The following is a 25,032-nucleotide window of genomic DNA, read 5'->3' as shown; positions in this document are numbered from 1 at the left end:
AGAGGCTTCACTGGAGGTTTGGGAAGCCACTTCTTGCACATGCTCAGATATACTTGGGTTGAGGAGTCAGTGTGGGCTGTCAAGGGGTGGGGTGGGGTGGGGTGGGCAGGTGGGGAGGTGGGGGAATTCCAGGACAGAAAAATGAGGGGCCAGAGTCTTCTAACAAAGAAGGAGTTGAGGATGCTTATGAGGCAGCAGGGTGTCTCTGCCGGTCTCTCCTCCATTGCTGGCAGGGGGCTAAAGACAGGGCATTACTGTTCTCAGAGAAGTCATAGTTTAGAGAGACAGAGCGACATGATACAGCATCATACGCTCTGTGATAGAGGCATATTCATGCCTTCGGTGTAAGTGGGGGTGACACAGGCAGGCAACTGGAGACAGTTTCCTCGAAGAAAGACCCTATGAATTTAGCTATGGCAGCTGGGAAAAGAAGCTTCTGGGAGTGTGTGGCAGACCTGGAGGTGGGGCCCTCACTCCTGACCCTCGGAGACCACAGTGTCAAGATGATCTCCTATGGCAGGAAGGCAAGGGAGCAAGCAGAAGGTGACAGCTATCTTTTCCCACAGGCAACAACTCCCACATGCAATGGCCTGCTGCATTCACCCACCGGCCTTCCTTCCTAGCTCAAGGCTAGGGTGGCGACTCTAGATGTCAGGGCCTTGGCCTTTCTTGCAAGGTGGCTATCTTGACTGTCTAGTATACTTGCTGTCTGGTCTGTTTCTCCATTTTCAAGGAATGCCTGTCTCCCACCCCCAGCTTCCCTTGAGAATATGCTTCCCCCTCTAGTCATACGGGACGGCGTACAGTTCTGGGGTTTGGCTGGCCGCCTTTCACCTTAGACAGAGTACCTTTTTTCCTAGGCATTACCCAAAGACTTAAGCCTGATCTGTCACCACACAGGGAAGAGCCTCCCAGAGAAGCAGACACTGTTTCCTGTCACATCACTTGAGACTCCCAGATCCAATAGGACCTGAAGCCGAGCCCAGAAGCCCAGTGACTAAGGACCGCATTTGGTTGTCCCCTGTGTCTTTAGGGGGCTAGCTTGTAAGAACGCTAGTCGTGGCAAGGGCAGGACAAGCGAAGGAAGGAAACTACTCTGATGGGTTCCTCAGGTCATCTCAGCTGTTCACAAACACAGGTTCCACAACCCCGACATGCCGCGGGCCTAGCACATGCTCCTGAGCCACTGTTCCCATCCTATGGCCACCTCCTGCACAGGCGACTCCACCCCCCCCCCGCCCCGCCCCGCGCCCATCCCCCCCAGCTTCGTGTGCTTTGGCCCCTTTTGTAAGATGCTTTGCATGACTTAATGGATCACGAACTCAAAGACACTGGCCTGGCCCATGCCCAGAGTCTGGCAGCTGGGAAGGAAGGGTTGGGGCGTGACTACTATCATAAGCTGCTCGTTCCCTGGGGAGCCAGCGTAGAAGCAGCACTTGTGATGGGCAGGACAGAGGTGGAGCCATTGGAGTCTCCAGCAGCAGGACCCTCTGCTCATCTGAGTAGGGTCTTCAGAACAGCGGTGTTCCTATTTTCTGTCGTGGTCTCTCAGTTCAGACAGAATTTGAAGCAAGAGCTTCCAGGGGTGTGGGGATGGCTTCTCATGCTTTTGACTCTGGTGGGAGTTGTCTAGCAAGACACACGATTTCTAAGTTCCTGTGTTCCATGTAGGGGAGAAAAAAAAATCAGAATTTAGCACCTGACATTCCTTTCCAAAGGGTGAAACTTCAGTCTCAGGGTCTGTTAGGACATCAAGGTCATTTTTGACAGGGAACAGGTAGCTTCCATGTGTGATTCAGTGACTTGGTGGGACCGTCACTTCTTATCCTTTAGTTTGCAGCAGCAGTTGTTTTCCTCCATCTTGTGACCCCCGCCTCCCCCAGCAGGGTTTTTGGAAGAGGTTTGCTTCTCAGCAAGGGAGCTTGGCCTGAGGTCAATGTATATGATAGTCCCATTTTCTTCACAAAGCTGCTGTCCCATCAGCTCCCAGGCATCAAACCCTTAGTCTGTAAGCATGTCCAGATCTGTTTGCTCTCCACACTAGGATTTGAGAACTCAGCAGGATCATCAAAATGATCATACATGCTTTGATTTACAGGCAAGTGACAGTCCATGGCAGAGAGAATGGGATCCCTCCAGTGGCTTGACCTCATCAGCAAGGTCTGGGGTTCTGGTTTGCTCAGTGGATTCTTTCAGATGCTTCTGCCTGGGCCAGAGGCTGCATGTTTTAAACCATGATCCAAAACCAAGGGTGCATGCTTTGTGGATTTTGCTTAGATGCTTTCAATAGTCGGAGAGGCATTTGCAGGGTGCCACAGGAAGTGAGTCACATTTTGTTTGACCACTATGACAGAACAAGACCTCTGAGTAGCCCAGAATATAATGTCACATGCTCGAATATCCTATTATTTCCAGCTTGTACCTTTCTCAAGGTAGATATTCACCCACCATCTTGGGACTTCTAGGCACTGTGAGAGTGGTTAGCAAGTGTCCCATGGAGCACCAAGGGGCACTCCTTGTCAGAGCGGAGAGTCTCTCCCCCTGCCTACTTGGTCTCTCCTGGCTCAGAGGGGTGAAGAAGGCCTGTGGGTTCTTTTCAAGTCTTCCCACTCCAGAGTCAACTGGAAGAGCTGACCCACAGTCAACCCACTTCTAGTCCTGGCACCGCGTCAGCTTCTTTCCACTAGGAGCTCGGCCAGCCCTGTTCTTAGCCACGGATACAAACTGTGGAGGCATTTCCTGTTCCAGGTGGTTTTGAGCAGAAAGCCAGCCAGCGTGGGCTGAAGGTAGGCGGGGGTGAAATTCTTCAGGAACTGCTCCCAGCAAATGTGAGAGTAATTCAGAATTACACTGGGTTGACTTCCAAAGCACCCAGCCCTGAGTGGAAACACGGCCTGTTGGAGCTGACTCTAGAAACATAAGGAGCAAGTGCGGACCACCTTCAGCTTCGCTCCTGTCTGTGTGTCAGGGCCTAGAATACTGGGATTATGAATTTGGGGGTAAGATGGGGGGACAAAAGCTGGCTCCGAGCTCCCATGGTGGCATGACACTGCTTCTGGGGAGCCAAGTTGGTCAAGCATTTAAACTAATCCTCTTGGGATATGGGCTGGCAATGCACACAATGAAATGTCATCTCCACCAGTCATCTTCTGGTCCCAATTAAGGTCCACTGGCAATTCTAAGAGGCTACAGACTGCAATGGATTCAGGTGGAGTGAGGAACTGGACATTCAAATAAGCTCCCTGGGGCTTTTACTTGCTATCTGTGAATCTAGCATAGCAATGTTCTGTGGTACACTGGGGTGTGAGGGTCAGCTCTCTAAAGTATTGCACTGTGGAGTAACCGGGAACCACAAACATGGCTGTTACTACTCGCCTTTCATGCGTGGCCTCTAGGCTGCCATATTAACGCTGACAGGACCAACTGTGACTGCAAGCCCCTGATGCACATGGGCTCCTGTGAGAGGGGTTCCTTTGTTTTTTAGGGCTTAGATATTGAGGATTGGTTGATTCTGGCACGACCCTCTGCCACGTACACTCCATGGAAGAACAGAAATGGAGAAAGTGTCATTATTTCTCCCAGGCACACAGGGATGGGTCAGGCGAGATGGGTGCTGGGGCATCTTGGGAGCCCCATTGGTACCTGCTGAGCACCCATTGGTACTCTATGGAAGAACTGGCATGGTGCATTCAGAGTTGGGCCAGCTCTTAGGCTACGGGGTGCAGAGTTTTGTAAGGTCGGAGTGAAAGCTGACCTTGGCGTCTTGTGGAGCCTCAGTGTTCTGCCTGGGAAACAGAAACACGTTTCCCTGGCAGAATAACATTCCTAGAGCACCAGTTGGGCACGATAAGTTTTTCTTTTTTTGGTCAGGGTGGGGGGGGGGGATGATGACATTGGGAGGCAAGACTTCTGAAATCAGCATTACAGAAGATGACCCATTTTCCTTAGTTGTGTGGAAAGGGGGCGGGGTGGTGGTGGGAATTTAGTAAAAGGCTGCCACTCTGAGAAAGCTGCCCAAAGCAGCACCAGGCGTTTTAAGAAGCGTATATAAGCACTGTTCTGTGTGGTGGGGTGGCTGGGGAGGAGTGTGCTAGGCTGGGCTGGGCCAGTGCTCATGCCTCTTCCAAAGGCAGATGTGCAGTGTGCCTTGGAATGTCTCTTCCTCAGGAAGGACAGCAGCTACCAAAGGCTCTATGACAGCACTGTCGTCATTATCTGAGGCTCTGTGTAACAGCATCATGGTCTTGATTAGCACGTACCTACCCAAGATTTGTTTTGTGTCTGTCCTATCAGAGCTAACTCAAGTTGTGAACACTTCAAAGAAGGGTGCGGATACGTTTGAATAATCTAAAAAGGCAGGAACACGGTCAAAGACACATTTCTTTTCCTATCAAGGCTTAAAGTAGAAATAGAATGGCTTTGTGGGCAATTTTGATTTACCTCAAATACCTAGCAATTATGCCCCACACTCCAGACACCTTGCAGCACAGGCTGAGAGAGGGAACCCTCAAGAGGAGACCAGCTATGTCTAGTTTGAAATTTAACCCAAGCAAGGACCAGGGGGTTTAGGGTGACCACAGGGTATGGATGACAGCATTTCTGTCCTGCAGAACCAAGAGAAGAGCAGCCCCTGAGACTCAAAGGAGTGTTTTCCCCCCGTGAAGCTGATGGAAACAACACTCCAACAGAGTTCAAGGCGGTGCTCCTACTTCCAGATGCTCAAGGACCAGGTTGACCTTTGCTGACGGTGAATGGCAAGACTGGAGTCACTCAGAGGGCCTCCTTTAGCTAGGACGGGTTCCACTGAACCAGGCCCTCTGCAGAGGACAATGAGCACCGCTCAGGATGCGCTCCAGCCCTTTAGAGGTCTGTAGGTGTCTGTGCTCAAAGTCAGCCAGCCGGTTATTATCAAGTTAGGTGCCCAGAGCTTAGTGAAGGCCAGTGCTGCTCAAGTTAGGTGCCCAGAGCTTAGTGAAGGCCAGTGCTGCTCAAGTTAGGTGCCCAGAGCTTAGTGAAGGCCAGTGCTGCTCAAGTTAGGTGCCCAGAGCTTAGTGAAGGCCAGTGCTGCTCCATTCAGCTTAGGACCACTGCTCTTTCCTCAGCAGGAGGCACCTCCAGCGCCCTCAGCAGCCTGTAGTCACTTCTTTGCTGAAGGACAAGTCATGGGCCTTGGCTGCCTGGGCTAACTGCACTGGACCCCTCATTAGTGATTTCTGGGAGACACAATTCCCCAACACCTCCTGGATTCCTCCATGGTTTTACTTTCTATCCTGTCCAAAAGCAGTGGTTCTAACTGACTCTACCATACTCTCCATGGGCCTTGCTGCCTGCCAAAACTGCTGTTCTGGTCCATTTTGGGTACTTATGGTATTACAATGACAGGGCAGGTATAACACCAGGGTTACACTTAGGAGAAGGCATATAGGGAGTGCAGGTATATAAAAAACCAGGAGGAGGATGGTGCCAGAGCTACCATCTTTAGCTCCACTCATCAGAGTCAACTCTTAGAGCAACAACTTTGAGTGAATGAGTTTTGTTTTACCCAGGAAACTCTGAGCGGGCTTGTCTTCTACCACACGGATCCTCCGAGCTCCAGCCGGAATAACAGCAGCTTCGATATAACCTGTGGTGACAGAGAGCATACAGATGAAACACATCTCAGGGACTCTCCCATTTAAGTTGCCCAACCACACCTCCCGTGGTGAGATCAGAGACCTCAGGCCAACACAGCCTGAGGAATCAAGCACTAACTCATATGGGGTTCTTTCTTCTAAGACCACAAAACCTGGCCATTCAGTTTCTAGAACGTTCCACTGGTAGGTATGCAATCCCCTCTCTTGAATGTGTATTTTGAAGCCCCAAACCAGTCCCTTTATAGAGGGCAGTGTGCACCACTCAGGATGGAGTCCAAACCTACAGAGATATGTAGGTGTTTGTGTATGTTAGAACGTGACCTCATATGGACACAGCTTTAGCTAAGATGAAGTCACACAGGACTCGAGAGGGCCCTAACCCGATAGGATGGAACACCTTTTTATTAAAAATTAGATTTACTTGTTTATTATGTGTGGAGCACCCATGTCACATTGCCTATGTGGATGCCCAGGAGGAACTTGGGAAGGTCATTTCTCTCTGCCACCTGGGTTTTGGGATCAAACTCAAGTCATGAGCCTTTGTGGTGAGCTCCTTCCCTGCTGAGCCATCTCACTAGCCCAAAATACCTTTTAAGAAGGCTGGATTTGCGCACAGACATGCCACAGGCAAATGCCATGAAACCATGGCTGTGGAGACTGGGGTGAATCGTCTTCAAGCCAAGGAGCACCAGAAACGCCCACCACCAAAAGCCAGAGGAGAAGAACAGACCAACCCCTCCCACACCTTAATCTCAGACTTCCTGTCTGCAGGGTAAGAATTGCAGTTTCTACTGCTCCTACCACCCAGCCAGTGGCACTTTGTTACAGCTGCCTGGAATCAACATGGGCACATGGCAAGGAGTGCCAGGGTCTCACTCCTCTGTTGGAAGCTCCTTCCTGTGCTGTTGCAGCTTGACTTTCCTCTGAATGTTCACAGGATCGTAACAGAAGCAAAGTGAATCCTCCTGTAACAATACCATCAGCCTCCCTTGCTGTGCACCACCTCCTGCCTTCCACAGCTCTGGCGACTCCTGTGGCTCTATCTAGTAGGACACACTTTTGCCTGCCTGCTTGCCTAGCTCCACGCAGAGCGGGTGCTCTGTGTGTTCTGGCTGCTCATGGCGCTAGAAGCTGGTAGTTAGTGCCGGTTCAGGGTGGAAATGCCTGGAGGCTGTCAGGGAGCTGAGGCAGGGAATGCCATGTTTACTGAGGAAACTGTGTCAGTAAGCGGCCCGATGTGGCTCTGGGGTTCTGAACTGTAGACTGGTAATTGTTTCTTCCTGTGTTTAGGTTCTAGGCAGGGTATCATGCTTTTGCCTCGGCCTCTGTGAGGATGCTGAGGGATCCAAATGTGACCATCAAAACAGTGGAGGGACTTACACTTAAAAACACACTTAGAGATTTCTAGGTCCAGCTACATGAAGGCTAGGAAATATATGGAGGGGTTATTTACATATTAATTTTCTCATAATATAGATGGCCTTTTATTATAAAAACAGTGCTCAATAGTTGAAACAACCCCATCAAGCTAAAAACTAAAACTGACTCATAGCACATCACACAGGAAAGAAAAGCAAAGAAGGAAGGAAGGAAGGACTACTGCAGTGTTTTATCAGACTTTGAACATGTCTTACTGCATTTAAACATACTCACACATTGTTTTCTTTTAATCTGATGCTATGTATGCTTTCAAAGTACAAGGAGAATTTAAAATACAGCAACGAGCTACACAAATATTTATATAAAGTTAAGCAAGTGCCATTTTTATGAAGTAGCAAGAGCATCGCTTTGCAAAGTATGGATGCACATAGCGCCTAAGCCAGAGGTTCTCAACCTGTGGGTCACGGCCCCTTTGGCAAACAATTGCCTCTAAAAAATATTCACACTATGATTCATAACAGTAGCAGCATTACAGATATGAAGTAGCAATGAAATCATGTTATGGCTGGGGGAGAGGGCTCACTACAAGATGAGGAACTATAGTAAATGGTGACAGCACTCGAAAGGTTGAGAACCACTGGACTAAACCATGGAAATTATGAATACTGTTTAATTGCCCTGAGGTCCTGTATTGTTGGGGAGAAAAGCAAAACTACAATTTAAAAAGATACACAAAAACACTGGGCCAACTCTGCCATCTTGTCATGATGAAGCCTATTCAATCTCCACGATAAAAAGACTTTCTCTGTCTCATAAGTCATAGTGACCCAGTCTCATGGTAAATGTCTTTTCCAATGAAACTAATCTTATGAATGCCAAATATTACCGGCCCCTTTTTTTTTTGTGGATTACAACAGGAATAGACATACCATTCTGCATTTCAGTTTGTGAATTATACAATGGAAACAAAGTATTTTATATATAGCATATATTGTATATAATATAACCATAATAGGCCAGGGAAAGATATAGCCCCAGGCTGGACATGGTGGCACATACTTTTAATGCCAGCACTCAGGAGGCAAAAGTGGGTAGATCTCTTTGAGTTTAAGCCTAGCCTGGTCTACAGAGTGAGTTCCATGCCATCCAAGGCTACACAGTATGACCTTGTCCCCCCAGACCACCAAGAACAACAACAAGAAGAAAACAAAGAAGATACAGCCACAAGAACATACTCCAAGGCCCTTCTTCTTCTTTTTTAACACCTCCAATTAGTGCCACTATATTGTAAATCCATGAAGCTCTCGATCCATATGTCAGATAGGAGCCCCATGATTACTCCAAGTTGTATTCTGCTCAGCTCCTAAACAGTTCTGAATCCAAGTAAGTGGACAGTGAAGATAAAGGCTAAGCTGACACAGACCCTCTGCTGCTTCTCTGTAACGTCACTGAGTTTTAAGTGACACAATTGTAATTGTACCAGCTACTTGTGTAGACACGCCTGTGAGGCTGTAGAGCAGGACAGGGAGCTAGGGCATAGGACGCCCCCTGGCTTATAGCATAATTAGTTAGGGCACAGGTTTACACATAGCAGTTGAAATCACTTTTACTATAAGACAATTTCTATTTTTTTAAGTTTACACACAGCATACATGAGATTGTAGTTGGCAGGACTTTTATGAACAGTTGAATCTTGAGTACACTGTCCCATTTACCTCTATTATGAAAAGTCCTTCATCAGTTTGATGTATGGTCGCTTATATATCTTCTTGTATATATATCTGCACAAATATATATATATAATATTTATATTTGTCCTTACTGTATATGGCAGGAGTATCATTGTAACTCAATATAGTGTTATATTATAATATTTAAATAAGTATTTGCTATTTCAAAAACATCTGTCTCAAAAATTACATGCATTATTATATAGAGTTCTTTGACATGCTTTTCTTTAAGTTTTGATGTAACTATTGCCTTGGTGGTAGATATTTATACTAGTATAAAATAGTCTGCATTAGAGACAATGCTGTGCCATAGATAAATGTACAGCTTCAACAAAATATCAGCAAACCCAACTGAACAACATCTAAAAAGGGTATATATTTAATATGACGTAGTTTGGGAATGTAAGTTAATCACCCATATTGATACAGACAAAATGTACATAGTTTTCTCCATACAAACAAAGAAAATATTTGGTAAATTCAATCAGGAGTAGACATGGGATTATCTTTAGCATGATAAAGGTTTTCTACAAAGAAACCTCATAGCTAACAACGTAACTAATAACAAAATACTAAGTGATTTCCCCCTTAGGACCAGGGGTTCCAAAAAGTATATCTTGCTTGCTTTTCCTATTCAACAGTGTATTGGAAACTCTTAAGCAATTAGGCATAATTAAACAACTAAATACACAAGTACATAAAAGACATAAACATAGGAACAAAAAAGGGAAGGTTGTCTCCATTTGAACGTGATATCATTGCACGCACAGCAAATCCGATAGAATAACCTAAGGTGGCCATCAGAAGAGGTTCAGCGGATTGGAAGATTCAGTGTCAACTGTAAAGATCAACTACATTAGGAAGAAACAGCCATAGAACTGTTTAGGAACCACTCAAAAACAGGGTATTTCAGAATAAATTTAAGACACCACCTATAAGTCCTTTACACTGAAGGCAACAATACATTGTTGGGACATATTAAGGGAGAGCTAAGTAAATGAAAGGATAGCATATGTTCATGGATCAGAAGGGTTTTGTTTTGGGGGTGCTGGGACTTGAACTAGGACCTTGTACATGCGAGGCAAGCAGGCTACCACCGGGTTCCAGCCACAGCACTGCAGTCTTAATAACAGGAAGGGACCCCAAGCGATCTGTAGATTTAAGGTAATCACTTTCAAAGTCCCCAACGATTTTTTTTTTTTGCCAAACATGACAAATTGATCTTAAACTTCATATGGAAATACAAAGGACTCACAAGAGTCAAAACAATTTTTTCAAATGAAGTTGGAGACCTCATACTTCCTGATTTCCAGACACTTTAGCTAACGACACTAATCAAAACAATGTGGTATTGGCGTGAAGATAGATAATTCTATCAATGGAATACGATTGAGTCCAGAAATAAGTCATCTGTTGCTTAGTTCAAAGCAAAGATGCCAAGAACATTCAATGGGGGACGAACAGTCATCAGCAAGCAGTGTTGAGATGATTGGGCTATCCTCTGCCTCAGATCATAGCCTCCAACAAAACCTACCTACCCAAAGCTAGGTCACAGACCTAAAGGCAAGAGGTGAAACTGCAACACCCCGGGGACCAAGCAGATGTGAACCCCAGTGTTCTAGGACTAGGCAGCAGTGTACTGCTATAGCAACAAGAGCAAGACGAATCTTGGCTCCTATCGAAGCTTTTTAAAGCACGTCATTCTCCACCACGAACAGCGTGAAAAGGCAGTTCATAATGCTGGGGTGAAATAGTTGTTAGCCACTTATCTCATCAAGCGTCAGCATTCAGAATAAATAAACGACACAATTCAATAAGACAACAAACATCCTGGCTTACACTAGGAAAATATTTCAATAGGCATTTCTTTAAAAAAAAAAAAAAAGATGCAGACATGGCCATTATGTGAGTTCATGAATATACGCCATGTGTTGCAGATACTAAGAAAGCCCAAACAGAGAGGATGATGGGGTACCACATTGTATACATTGTAACTGCTGCAGAATAGGGAGCCCTGGTGTGCAAGTGGAGAGAGTGGAACTTGAACTCACTGCTAGTTAGAATACAAGGTGTCACAGGCCCTTTGGAAAAGCTTGGTAGTTTCTCAAACAAGGAAGCACGGAATTATTCTGTGACCCAGTTCTATCCCTAGGAACATAGTACACACAAAGGAAATGAAAGCACATGCTTGCATAAAACCTGCACACAAAATCTTTTGCCAGTGCTATTTGTGGTAGCAAAAACAAAAACAACAACAGAATTAAACAGAAACCAAAACCTGATGAATGTCCTGCAAATGTAGTCTAGCTAAACAATGCAGTATTTTTTGATAAGAAAAAATAAAGAAATGTCGCTGTGTGCTGGGACAAAGATAAATTTTGAAAACACTACGCTAAGTGAAAGAAGCCATACAAAGCACTACCTGTCGTGACTATAATTATGAAATGTTCATAACAATCAAATATATCAGTGCAGAATTAGGTCAATAATATCCTAAGACTGGAGTAGGAGGGAAACCGAAAAGGGCGACTAATTGGTTTCCTGTAAAAATGCCTTTTTTTCTTAGGAAAACAAAACAAAGGCTACAAATAAAAACTACCAAAACCACCCCTTTTGATCTGGCACTAGACTTTATACTCCAGATATATTTTCTTTCAGAGAAATTTGTTCCTTCTGGGGAATTTGAGGAATTATTGGATATGGGTCATACATGATAGTGAAGGGTCAAAGATAAACACTCCTCAGAGTCAACGTGATTAAAATGTTTTTCAGAATTTCCATTTAAACCAGAAGCCACACACTTGGAAACGAGATGAGCTCATACTGGTATGTGTCAGGGGAGTAGCTGCCATGGGATGGGGGTCTTTTTCTGTTTTGTGACTAACATCTTCGGATTAGCACCATCAGCCTGTAGCATCTGAGGCAGTATGTGAAGCTGCCTAGGTCTTGATTAGTTGATTTCCCGAATTCCAGAGCATGGAACATTTGCAGCCAGGCATGGTGACCGTGCTATTTTTAAATCTAATTTTGGCATAAGTTGCAACCCTGAAAGGGCATCTGCTTTCTGTCCTCTTCCCACGCCTCTCCTGGGGTGGAGATGCTGGTCAACAGTGCAAAAGCTCAGGGCAGATGTGCAAACCAAGCCAAGTGTGGGGTCTTCTCCCAGCAGGGAAGTGGTGTGGTATGTGTGCTCTGTCATTCTTCCCTCTACTACTTCTTTCTCTGTTCTTTTCTTTTTCCCTATCTATCTATCTATCTATCTATCTATCTATCTATCTATCTATCCATCCATCCATCCATCCATCTACTTCTTTGAGATAGTTTCTAAGTAGCCTTGGGTGCCTGTATGCAGACCAAAGCTGACCTTGAACTCATAAAGATCAAAGAGATCCACCTGCCTCTGGGTGCTAGGATTAAAGGTGTGTGCCACTAGCCTGACTGGCTGCTGTGGTTTTGATCCAGAAGGAACCAACGAAAAGAGGCAGGCCTATGCCTCTCAGTGCTCTCTAGCCAGCTCTGACCCAGAGCTTAAAACCTCCACCAGCTGGTAGGAAGAGCAAGCAGGAAGGAGAGAGAGTGCCTTAATCAAGTCCCAAAGCATCTTGTCCCTCTTGTCGTGTGTGCCACGGATTAGTCACAGATAGCACGCAGAATGTAGCAAAGCAAAAAATCACTCTGAGAACGCAGAAGATAAGTTCACATTTTAGGTCAAGAAGCAAGGCTTCACCTTGGAGTAATTTTCCATTAGAGTTTCACTCACCAAGCAAGAGGGATTGGGTGTGGGGAGGGGATTTGGTTTTGTGAAGAAGCCATGGGGAAACCAGGCCTTTGTCACTGTTCTAGGACACAGACCGTTTTTTGCCTCAAGTGACAATCTTAGGAATGGTGACCTCAAGCCTGTCTTTACCAGTTAATATTACAAGGCTATGGTCTTTTTTGGTTTTTTTTTTTTTCCTCTGTGCGATTAGGTTTACCTGAGTTTTCTAAGTAGTTTTTCTTCTAGAAGATTTGGGTTGATGGTTCTGTTGTTGAGCTATTTCAAGGAAAACATCAGTGAGATGTAGAATAGAGGTCAAAGCCTGATCATGTACTGGGATTGCTTTTCTATGTGGTATCTAATGTATGAGAAAATAAAGAAATTTTATTGTGTTAAAAAAAAAATCCCAAGATATCCAGAAAGGGTTTTGCTAAGTTTCTACTTTTGTCTGTTTACAAAAGGTTTTAAAAAAATGACAATTTAGAATCTTTTCAACCTATAATGGGGTCACATCCTAAAACACCCATTGTAAGTTGAGACTGTCTTAAGTCCAGAGAGCATGCACCACACACCTAACCTACTGAAGACCACCACCACTCAGCAGGCTGTGCAGTGTAGCGCGCGCTCACTGTGATCTTCCGGGAACAGTGACTGGCTGCCACGGCATCATGAGAGAGGATTGCACTGCAAGCTGCAATCCTTGAACAGAATAAGGCTCAAAGTGGCTTCCTTGGTATCATAAAGTTTGAAAAAGCTGTGCTGTGAAATATCACAAGCTGAGGGTCATTTGTGTTACTCTATGTTTGTTGGTAAAGTTGGCTCTCGATTACAACTGAAAAGATCTTATTGCACTCAAGAACCCCAGGCATCTATGCATAATTTAGCTGACCCTTGGAACGTGTGGCCAATGCAACCAGGTCATATCGGGGCTATTGCCTTCATCTCTGCCAGGAAGGCATCAAGATCCCTCTGCCAACAGGAAACTCCCGTCCAGCGATATGGTGATATGGAAACTTCCCTACGAGGGAGGCACCGAACAAGACTACTAGCTCCCCTGCCTTCGCATTTCTTGCTAAGGCACCAGATGTGGTTGATAAGACTACAAAGCAGCTCATGGCACCCAGGGTAACGTCTCTCAACTCCTGCTTCTTTTTTCTTTAATGCTGATTTTAGTTTTATTTTTTCACATCTGGCAATTGGTCTGTATGTGTCCTATATAAGCAGTCACTGGCCTTTGTTTTTACCATGGCTTCATTCATGACTCATTCTCACGAATTCTACTCAGAAAACACCCAGGCTAGTAAGCGAGAGTCCCACACCAAGCCAAGTCAGTCACTTTCATGACCATGCCATGGTCATGATGCCAAACATCTTACATGAGAAACACTTGGGGATCGCCTTTGCCATCACACACGTGGACACCTTCATACAAAGATTGTTCTTGACTGAGAAAAAGAAAAAGGTTGCAGTTGGTTTGTGGCCATTTTAGTGACTAGTATTGTTTCCCCTCAACCAATCACAGCGGAGCAAAGCTCTACTACCATCATAGAGCCAAGCGCTCGCCCATGGAAGTGCCATTCCCCGTGCCTAGGGATGGAGCACAGAGCTCAGGATGTGGCAGTGGCTCGAAGGCTAATTGTTGAAGATATACCATGATGTGCATCTGTCCATATTCGACAAAGGAAGACCACATCGGCTTCTCGGTTAGGAGCCTAATGTCTCAGGCATCCTGGTTGGGCCTCAGTTCGAACTGTGGGCCAGTTGAACACTGGATGCCCACAGGAAACAGCCACCTGCTCAGATCCACAGAGCAGGACGGAATAATGGTGACAACATTTAAATGACGAGCTAATGCAGAGTGTGTGCTCGGTGGCACACGCCTTTAATCCGGGCACTTGGGAGGCAGAGGCAGGTGGATCTCTATGAGTCTGAGGCCACTCTGGTCTGCAAAGCGAGTCCAGGACAGGCCAGGGTATACAGAGAAACCATGTCTCAAAAAACCAAAAACCCAAACCAAACCAAAACAAAAAAGACAAGTTAATGTATAAGTGGAATACCTCATAGCAGAAGATTTCAAACTACTAAATACAAATAACCTAGCCATTTCAATCCAGTTGAAGGCTTGAGAATTTTGAACCTCCGAGGGCCTTGTCTGTTCAGGACTGGGAAGGGATAGGCTGGGGGTGGCAGATATTTTACATTGGGGAAGCCGGTTCCCCAGGCAAGGCTATGAGGTCTTCCATCGTGGGCTTGGTCTTCCATCACAAGCTCCTTGCTTATCTGGGCGCTGTATGCATCTACCCTGACTTCTCGGCTCGGGAGCTTTTGTAAGCAGACCTGGGAGGGAGTTCAGGCTGGGGTCAGGCCTTCATGCAGGATCTGGCAAAATTCCTGCATTTGATGTTGGTTTATCTTTCTGTATGGCATTTCTCTTTGAAACTCACCCTGAGGGATGATAAGGCATTCCTCCCATGCTCGTTCCTCGGAGCTGGGCACTAATGAAAGCTGCCTTCCTATCTGTACCACCAAGATTAGCAAATCCTCGATTGGGGTCACCGAGGTGCCAAATGACCTGGATCCACCATAGGATTTCTTTGCAGAGTCTCATTCAAATATATGGATTCACCTTCAGCCAGAAGTGTCTTCTCTCCACCCTGGCTGCCATTTACCTTTCACGTCATCTTTTATGACTGATCTATATGCAGCGCCCCGCCCCACCCCTCAACTGTGACCAATGTGGTGACTGTAAACTTTGGTCCCTGTGTATCTGATACTGAAATGTATACATGCCAAATAAATGTTCCCTGGGAAGGAGGGTGGTGTGCAGTTTTCCACATGTCTGTCTTCTGTGTTTATGCAGTTGACATCAAATCCTAAGCAGTCAATAATTACTCATTCGAAAGAACGTTACACACAGATTTTCAATAAATAGAACCCATACTGATGTGATCTTATGCCCACAGTCTGATGGTAAAGATTAAAAAAAATATCAAAACAAAGCCCTTGCATTGTGCTATAACATTGACATATGGCATCTGGCAGAGCTCCCAGGCAGATAGAGCTAATGTTTGCTTGTCTTCCTCTGAAGGTTTGTGACGGGGTCTGTACCCTAGCAGCTGGAAGCAAGCATATTAAGCTTTTTCTTTTCTTTTATTTTTGTTTTTTGAGACAGGGCTTCTCTGTGTAGCCTTGGCTGTCCTGGACTCACTTTGTAGACCAGGCTGGCCTCGAACTCATGGCGCTCCACCTGCCTCTGCCTCCCGTGTGCTGGGATTAAAGGCGTGCGCCATCACACCTGGCCCAAGCATATTAAGCTATTAAAAAAAGACCTCCTGGTGAGACAGTTATCACAAAGGAATACCCCATTGAATTTTACTTCTATGGGGGACTTACTTCCACAGCCACAGAAGCCCGTCCTCCTCAGGGGAACACATAGAGGGAGCCCAGCACTTGCTGGGTAGGTAGAGAAAGGAGGGCGGGCGGGGAGCGGGGAAAAGCTACCACCGACCATGGAAGGATGAGGTATATCCCTAGGTCAAAATGAGTGCTTTTGTCCTAACTGGGTTGCCTGACAAGTGAGCTGGTCTGGCAGAGGATACCAAAGGTTGTGATAGAGCCTTCTTTAGTGTTGTACTGCACTCACCAAGTGGTAGGTTTGACTGTGCTCAGTCCTCCTAATGCAGAATGACACGAGGTCAGCTCCACATTGTGGAAGGAGGGAACGGACTCCTACAAGTTGTCCACCGACCTCCTTGTGTCATCAGGCTTGGCCGCAAGTGCCTTTACCTGCTGGGCAATCTTGATGACCCTAAATGATGTTTCTAATGCTTAGAAGTTATCAAAAGATGTCAACAGTAACCCTTGACAACTGTGGCAGTTTTATTCCCAACGGCAATGACTGCACAAAACAGATCCAGGGTGCAAAGAGATGAAATGGTATCAGATACACCAAAGCACACAGCAGAAATCAGGTATCTTTTAGAGCTGTGCTGTCTAAGGAAACCTCCTGTGACAACAGAGATGTTCTCAGTCTGACCCGAGACCCATCAGCCCTGCTGGCTACCAGGAACCTGAAATGTGGCCATAATTTTTTAAGTTAGTTTAATTTCAGCCAATTATGATTTAAATCTGGGTAGACTTGAGTGGCAAGTACAGTTTGCACTGGGCAATACCGTTCCAGAGAGCGCAGTTCCCTCAAGCGAACTCACTCTAGCGGTGGCTTCTTCCATTTCTCTGTGGAGCAACGTGACAGAGCAATAGATTCTGGGAGAGTCTACATGGGTATAGATTCCAAACATCAACTTAAAAAACATTTATTTATTTATTTATTTTATTTATTTACAGTGTGTGTGAGTGTATGTGGGTGGTACGTACACATGTGTACACATGTGTAGGTAAAATCTCTTGCGTACTGTATGGATTCATCAACTGTCAATAAACAGCTGAGGCAGGAAATAGGAGGGAGGGGTATCAGTAGGGAGAGTGAATGCTGAGATACAGTGAAGTGTGCAGAGGAATTTGCCCTGGGACACGGAGGAGGACAGAGGCATGAAACCTGAGCAGAGGTAACCAGCCACATGTTAGAACTTAGAATAGATTAAACAGGATGTTAGTAATGAGCAGTTCAGGGAACATGCCTTGCTATATTGGCCTAGACTTTTGTAAATATATTTAAGTCTCAGAGTCTTTATTTCTGGAACAAGGGCATGAGTGAAAAAAAAAAAGGGTCACAGAAAACCCTCTTCACCACACATGTGTGTGCATGTGCCATAATGCGTACGTAGAAGTGAAATGTCAACTTGTGGGAGTTGGTTCTCTATTTCCACCATGTGGGATTGAACTTGAATCACCTTCAGGCTTTGTGTCAAGCACCTTTACTGACTGAGCCATCTCCCTGGCCCCGAAATTCAGTTTTTAAATTTAAATTTGCATTTGCTGTTACCTCTCAGTCTGCTTTCACAAGATCTTGAATAGTGTGTCCTCTGTGTAGTTTCTAGAAGAGATGTTTCTGTAGTCCAAGCTTTCTTTCCACACAGGGAGGCACATGGAGACTTGTGCCTTGTCCTATGGGACAAGGGCCTTATAACCATAATTCTGTTCTCTTATTGGGCAACTGGGTCAAACTGAGCTGACATGTGTTCCTGTCCTCATTCCCCTGTTAACATCACTTTTGGTGACGCTGGTGAGTGAACTGTCTTCAAGGCTTTGAGAGGTCGCTTTGTGGCTTGTTTGCCTATTTTTCCTCATTCTCTCCCATAGATGTACCACTACCCACCAGCCTGAATATCATAAGTTGATGTCCTCTATGAAAGGAGACCAACAAACCACCTCCTGTTTCTAGACAAAGCAGCCTGTGGCTGGAAAAGTGGTGCAAATGGAAAGATCAAGAAGTCATCTGAGTGGTGACATACAAAAAGCCACACAACCATTAGCACTGGGGCAAAGGAGATTAAATACATGGCGTGTGTCAGTGGTCCCAGCACTCACCTGTCCCCCGGGAGTGGCTGAAGTCGCCCTTCACCACACGGCAGGTCTTGCCATCCCCACTGCAGACACCACACCGATCTTCTTTTGCCGCAGAACCGATGATGCCATCACAGCCAATTTTCTAGAAAACCAAAGAGCTGGGTTCGTCTGGGTTTAAGATCTGATGTTTTGAAGTTGATTCCCTGCAGGGCTGATATCTCTGAGAGGCACTGTGCCTGGAGCTTCTGACACATTTTAATTATTAAACGAAGAAAAAGAAGAACAAGAGGAGGAGGAGGAGGAGGAAGAAGAAAACCCAACTGGAATTCAGATCAGATGTTTGTCTTTTAATCTTTTTATGAATTTGTAAAATGTATTTAAAAACATTTACTATGGAATAAAGGAGTCCTGCTACCCTAAAGCACTCACAGGAATATCATCTACGTATCTCCAAGAGGCAGGGGCAGCTATCTGCCTCTGTCTCATTACAGCAGAAATGTCAGGGTGGTGATGCAGGTAGCTGGAGGTGGGCTGTGGTTGCACCATGCTTCTTACTCTGCAAAGATGCTCATTAGAAATGTACAAGTGCGAAGAGGCAGAGCATCCCACATCACACCATTTCCCATTGCTAAAATGGTACCTGAAGTGCTGCACGCCACTGATGAGTCTCACAGATACTATATCTAAGCTGTTGGTGGCACAGCCATAAGCTGGCATCAAAGCCGGCCCCTCACCCTGGCCTCTTAGTGTGTCACCTGCTTCTTTTGGGCTTCTTCATTTCTGCCATGTGTTCCCCTCTCTAGCTCTTTCTTCCACTGGCTTCCTGTGATTTCTAAACCACTCCAATGCTGTCACAGTGAGTCTCTGACTTCGATGCTGGCCGCTTGCCTTGAAATCCAATTAGGGTTTCCTGCTTAAACAGCTTTGTCTGTTCTACATAAATGCTCTACTTGGTCCCCATAGGTTCTCGCAATGGCAGTGCAGAGAGCTTTGCACATCAGTGGTGAACAGATTCAAGTTAGACAGGCCTCCACATTCTGCTCAAGCTGCCTGGAGTTACATTTGTCACCTGTTGCATTTGGAAGCCAGGCCTGCAGGGATATCCATGTCAGAACAGCAGCAAATCAGAGGCCTGAAGGGCAACAGCCAGAGTACTTTGCCAACAGGACACTTTCTCTCTTTGCTAAAGTCAGTGAAGAAGTCTATAATATGCTTGGCAGGGACAGGCGCTTTTCTTTTGAAATGGGAGTGACCATAAAGCACAGTTACAGCCATGGCTTCTGAGTGTTAGTGGAGCTTTAACAACTACATTTATGAGCCCCAGTGTTCCAAGGAACAAGATGACCAAACCCAAGAAACTGCAAACAGTAAGTGGCCTAGAGCCTTCTGCAGCATCCTGATGATCCTGGGTTACTCTCTCATTTGCCCTTAAAGAATCTTCGGGAAACCCACTTCTGAGCTCTCAAATTCCTAACCAACATGGGCTGGTCAGGGGGCTGTTCTTCTGGCGAAAGTAAGTGAGTGTGACATCGAAGGGACAGGAGTTATCTCATGGCACAATTAAAAGTGCAGATGTCATGGGACTGGCAAGCTATGCACAGGTTCTCTTTGGTCAAGACAGTTCCTGTGATACCATGCAGACTGAAGTCAGATGAGACCTAGTTGTGCAGGCCATGTGCTGGAGTGGGCCATGGGCAGGCCATGTGCTGGAGTGGGCCATGGGCAGGCCATGTGCTGGAGTGGACCATGGGCAGGCCATGTGCTGGAGTAGGCCATGGGCAGGCCATGTGCTGGAGTGGGCCATGGGCAGGCCATGTGCTGGAGTAGGCCATGGGCAGGCCATGTGCTGGAGTGGGCCATGGGCAGGCCATGTGCTGGAGTAGGCCATGGGCAGGCCATGTGCTGGAGTGGGCCATGGGCAGGCCATGTGCTGGAGTGGGCCATGGGCAGGCCATGTGCTGGAGTGGGCCATGGGCAGGCCATGTGCTGGAGTGGACCATGGGCAGGCCATGTGCTGGAGTGGGCTATGGGCAGGCCATGTGCTGGAGTAGGCCCTGGGCAGGCCATGTGCTGGCGTGGACCATGGGCAGGCAATGTACAGAGGCCATTTTTTTTTTTTTGTCCCAGGAATGAGAAGTGTTGGTCTCTACTGATTTGAATCTTGGATTGCATGCCTAAAATTTTTTCCTGTTGCCAGCAGCAAACAGTCCCCTTCCCCCCCCCCCACCCCCGTGTCATCACACCTAATGGCCAAGGCTCTATCCTCTGGTTCTTTGACATTCTCTGTAGCATTTGTCACAGTGGCCCGCATACACTACCTTCAATTTGTACACACTTGTCTCTCTGTATCCACTGGGGGGATTGGTTCTAGAACCCGTCAAACACAGAAGACCCTCTTATATGCTTTCAGCTGTCTCTGGGGGTGCATACAATAATGAATACAAATGTAAATAATTTTTATACTGTTTATAATTAAATAACAATAAATTGGTATCTACTAGTGATGGCAAAAAGCTTGAATATGTTCATGAAAAATACACTTTTTCTGAAATGTTTTGCATTTGAGGTCAGTCAAATCTATAGATAGAATTATGGGAGGCTGGCTGAACTCTTCCTCGCAGGCAGTTATTGAACACCTATTAATGTCTAACCTGAGGATAAAGGTGTAAGAAAGAGAAGTCAATGAGGGAACAAGCAGACAAATCAGAATATATTACAGCTCTTGTCTGTTTCTCTCCCAGCTCTCGTGACTCCTCCTTTCACCTCACATTCCCAGCTGCCTGGGAGTGGTCAACTGAGTGTGTGCCAAACTTCTACTTCTCTTTTACTTTCTTAGTAATTCACCTTCTCCATAGACTTCAACAGCCTAAAGCCTTAAGCCCAATTCTCCCTCCACCCCCTGGAGTCCGCTGTGTGACCTTCCTGGAATTCTAGACAACGTTGGATTTAGTGAATCATTTCATCTCCAAAGCTGCTCCAGTGCCACTTGTAAATTCTAGTCAAAACTACCAGTATGATTCTAGCCTGAAACCTCTAAGATGCTTGACCATGCCCAGTTATCTGCCTAGCCTGGTGTCTTTGTCTCCTGATAACACCCACAGTCTACTTCCCTGTGCTGGGGCCACTCTCAGTTCAGAACCGTCTTGCTCAGGATATATATTATGAGCTACCACACTTTTGTTTTGCCCCTCAGTGCTATGCTGATCTCCATCTTGAGGGCACTTACTGAGGAGACCCATGGCTATGGGATGCCACTGCCTACCAGATCCACACTGACTCGCTACAACTTCAACCCATCGCTCACCGTCTCAGCTCGTCTCCCCTGATGGTTTGTATTGTCACCTTGATTAGCCCGAGAAGTGCCTGAGAGATTGGTAAATCAAGCCTATGGGCTTATTTTTGCGGGTATTTCCAGGGATTAACTAAGGGAGGAGACCTAGCACATCCCAAAGAGGGGTGGGTGGGGTGGGTGGTGTGAGGGTCCAGGTAACATAAAAGAGAAAAAGAAACAAACAAACAAACAACAACAACAAAAACGGTTCGCCATAATCACTATCTCTCGACACTGGCGTGAACTGCTCTGTTCTGCCCAGCTTTGTCTGCACGGTAGATTGAAGCCTCTAAAACTGAGGTAAAATAAATATTCCTGCTTTTGAGTTAGATTCTTCAGGTATTTGGTCTCAGCATTGCTAAAGCCTAACTCACCTTCCTTTTCCAAATGCACCTCAAATCTAATCACCTCCTAGTCAGTCTTGTGAGGCCCCCAGCTCCTCTCAGCAAGGTGGGCTTCTGTACCAGTCTACGCCACACAGGCTCCATCACAATCAATTTCAGTGGCCAAGGTTGCTTCGCTCTGCTCCTGCAACGCCTCTATCACACTGGGAGGAAGCCTGGGTCTGGCTCTCCTGGGTTAGGCGTGTCTCCCCCATTCCACCACCCTGTGTTTTCATGCCTAGACTGAGGTAGCTCCGCTCTTGCCCCCTTCTGCCGGCAGATCACTGCCCTTAGCTCCACCAGGATTCTCCAAAGCCATCTCCTCTCCAGAGACCTGTCGTATCACCCTGTCTCAGGCCTTCTCAGCTACGTCCCCCTCACTGGCTTCCCTAGGGCAGGCTTTCATTTTTGTTTCCCTTCACAAATGCCAGCCCTTTATGGTTTTGGTTGCTTTTGTTTTCTTTGGGACAATTTTTGGATATAAGCATGTATCTTTTGTTAATTCTTTGGGTGTTTTATACAGTACACTTTTGTCCGTACTCACCCCTCACTTCCCAGATCCACCACAATATCCCTACTCCCTCCCAACTTCCTATCCCCATTCCTTCCCTTAAAAGATACCACATGGACTCAAATGTTTGCTGTTTATATACACGTGGGTGTGGTACCATCCACGGGAGCACGGCCACATCCTTAGAGAAAGGTGATTTCCCTTCCCTCCCTCAGAGGCCATCGGCGATGACTAGTGCCTAAGTTAGGGATGGGAGCCTCATGAATCCCTACTGCGCTACAACTGGCTTGATCTTGTGCAGGTCTTATACAGACAGCCACAGCAGCTTAAGTTTGACTATAGTGGCCCCATCTGGTCCAGAAGACACAGCTTTGCAACACTCCTCCCCAGTATTTGACTCTTAGAATCTTCCTGCTGCGCTCCCTGAGCCTTCAGGGGAGGATACAGGTGCCCCATTTGTGGCTGAGAACTCTGCAGACACTCATTGCCCTTTGATCAGATGCGAGTTTCTGTCTTAACCACAGTCCACTGCTCAAAGAACAACCTCTGATGGGAACTAATCACTAATCTATGAGCATAGAGACATGAATTTAGAATGCAATTTGATACTTTGCTCACTTAGCAAAATAATAGTAGCAGGTTTGCCCCTGAGACCTGGGAGCTTCCCTGCCACAGTTTTGGCCAGATATAGTGCCAGGTATGTGTTTTCTTGTATGGAGCAGGTTCCAAATCCAGTGAAAAAGTGGCTGGTCACTCCCATTACTACCCATGCCACTGTTGTACCATGGGCCTATATTTCCATGTTGGTCACTATTATAGTACTTAGGGCCCATATCTGGGCTAGGATCTGATACATCCATTGTCACAGCACATGGAACAGTGTCAGGTTGAAAAGCCTGAGATTAAATCCAATTTCATGGACAAAGCCCACTGGCACAGACCACTAGGAGCTAAAGTTAAGTTCAGCAAGAATACAAGCTTCATTGGCTGGAGAATCTTAGGATTCTTAAAAGTACCTCCTTGTTGGCAAGAACACTGAAGCAGATGTCTGCAAGCGGCTAGGGTGGCTCAGATGGCACTGCCCTAACGGGTTCAAGAGCTTCGATTTGTAAAGCCGCTAGCGAAAGAATTACATCATTGGCTTGCAATGGGCCAATGTGCAGGATGGTCCAGGCAAGCATGTAATTTAGGAAGGAAACAAAGCCTGCTAGTAGGCTTCCTGAGAACTGTCAGCAATGTCTTGTTTCAGTAATAACGATAAGGAGTTTCTTCATGCTGTCCAAGAACAGGGCCTGGAACATTCTTTGCTATAAGAAACTATCCCCAGAGGGCCTGCTCGAGCACTCTTTGGTGCCCTTTTGCCTGGGAGGTGTCCTTGCTAAGGCTCATGGGTACTCAGCATATTTATGTTTGATAACAAAGCCAGGCAGTGCCAGAGGAGCTGGAGCCTTGTTAAATGTTTCCCTGAAAGATGAACCAGTCTGTGACTGGCTTGGGCTATGCAGGGAGAAAACACAAATAGGTAGAAACTGTTTGCTGCAGGAGCCCTCTGAGATGCTGACTCTCCATCTGCGCCATCCCCCAGCTTTTGACAGGCTCACTTGATGGGGTGCATCCAAGGCACAGGGTGACAGTGGCTGAGGAGAGAGGCTCCCTGGGGACTGAAGACTTGTGTTCACCCAATTTCCATCACCCCTAAGGTGATATTATTAGGAAACGGGCCTCTGGGATATGATTAGGTCCTGATTGCAGAGCCCTCATGCGTGGGATTAGTGTCTTCCTAAAAGAGGCCACAAAGGGCCGTTCCGACCCCTCCATCGTGTGAGGATGAACAAAAAAAAAAAAAAAAAAAAAAAAAAAAGAAACCATTCATGAAAAGTGAGCCCTCGCCACAAGCAAACTGTGCTCCATGCCGAGACCTTGGACTTTTGTGCCTCCAGAACTGTGGGAACTGTTTTCACTGTCTATAAGCCAGCCTATGCACGCCACCACAGCTGCTTCGTAGGGTTAGTCTCCACTCAAGTACACGTGCTCAGGTTAGGCTGAATCCGGCACAGGTTGCTTTATGTGACCTGCACCCCTACCCACCCCATCCTCCCATCCTCACTCTACCGAACCAGGAAATGCTCCCTCTGATGGGTAAAGAGACTGACAGCAGGCCAATAGAGCACTTCTTTCTTCCTTCCTCCCTTCCTCCCTGCTTTGACTATTTGTCAATCTCCTAACAGGACATGAGTTAGGAATCTATGTCCCAGAGGGCATGAGGCCGCCCATGTCCCTGGACACTGACTGCAAAGCCTGCAAAGGGGCTTGCTTAGTTCCACTAAGCATGTGAAAGTAAACGGAGCACACTGTCGTCTCATCCCTCCAGTCCTGCCTCATACTCAACGGCTCTTTGCATGGATCATGACAGCTAGAGGAATTTTTGCTAGTTTCAGGAAGCTGCTGATCCTTCACTGTGTGATCCTCAGTCACTGCCAAGGGCAGGTCACATGCTGGGGGCGCCACTGGCCAGAGGGCAGCACAGATCTTGTTGAGAAAACCTACTACCCATGGCCTTCAAAGAACTCAGCTCCACTAAAGACAGGTGAGGGAGAGGGAACCTTTCACCACAGCCTCACCCAGGACAGTAGGAAAAGCAGGTCACCTGGCATCTGCCATACACGCAGAGATCAGTCTCGTAGGGTCCGCAGGGTGTGCCATCCAGGACCCTGTCAGCCACCAGCAGCGGGGACTCCTTCCCGAGGGGTGAGCAGTAAAGTTCACATGGCTTATCTGAGGAGAGAAAGGTTGGTGGCTGCTGATGTAGGGAGCAATGTAGGGAGCAAGCACATGTGAGCA

General features: G+C 46.6%; 1 protein-coding gene across 1 annotated transcript in view; it reads right to left on the bottom strand.

Annotated features, from left to right (window-relative positions):
* Positions 1–25,032, bottom strand: part of Adamts17 (ADAM metallopeptidase with thrombospondin type 1 motif 17) — a 292,022-nt gene that overhangs the window by 70,914 nt on the left and 196,076 nt on the right. The window contains exons 14-16 of the mRNA XM_051148701.1: positions 24,839–24,966; positions 17,988–18,108; positions 5,543–5,623 (exon numbers count right to left, since the gene is read on the bottom strand). Of these exons, the coding sequence (XP_051004658.1) occupies positions 5,543–5,623; positions 17,988–18,108; positions 24,839–24,966 (330 nt within the window). The remainder of the gene's footprint in view (positions 1–5,542; positions 5,624–17,987; positions 18,109–24,838; positions 24,967–25,032) is intronic.

The sequence above is a fragment of the Acomys russatus genome, chromosome 7, assembly GCF_903995435.1.
Source record: "Acomys russatus chromosome 7, mAcoRus1.1, whole genome shotgun sequence".
Lineage (NCBI taxonomy): Eukaryota > Metazoa > Chordata > Mammalia > Rodentia > Muridae > Acomys > Acomys russatus.
The sequence above is the reverse complement of the archived record's forward strand: the minus strand, read 5'-3'. Positions and strand labels throughout refer to the sequence as shown.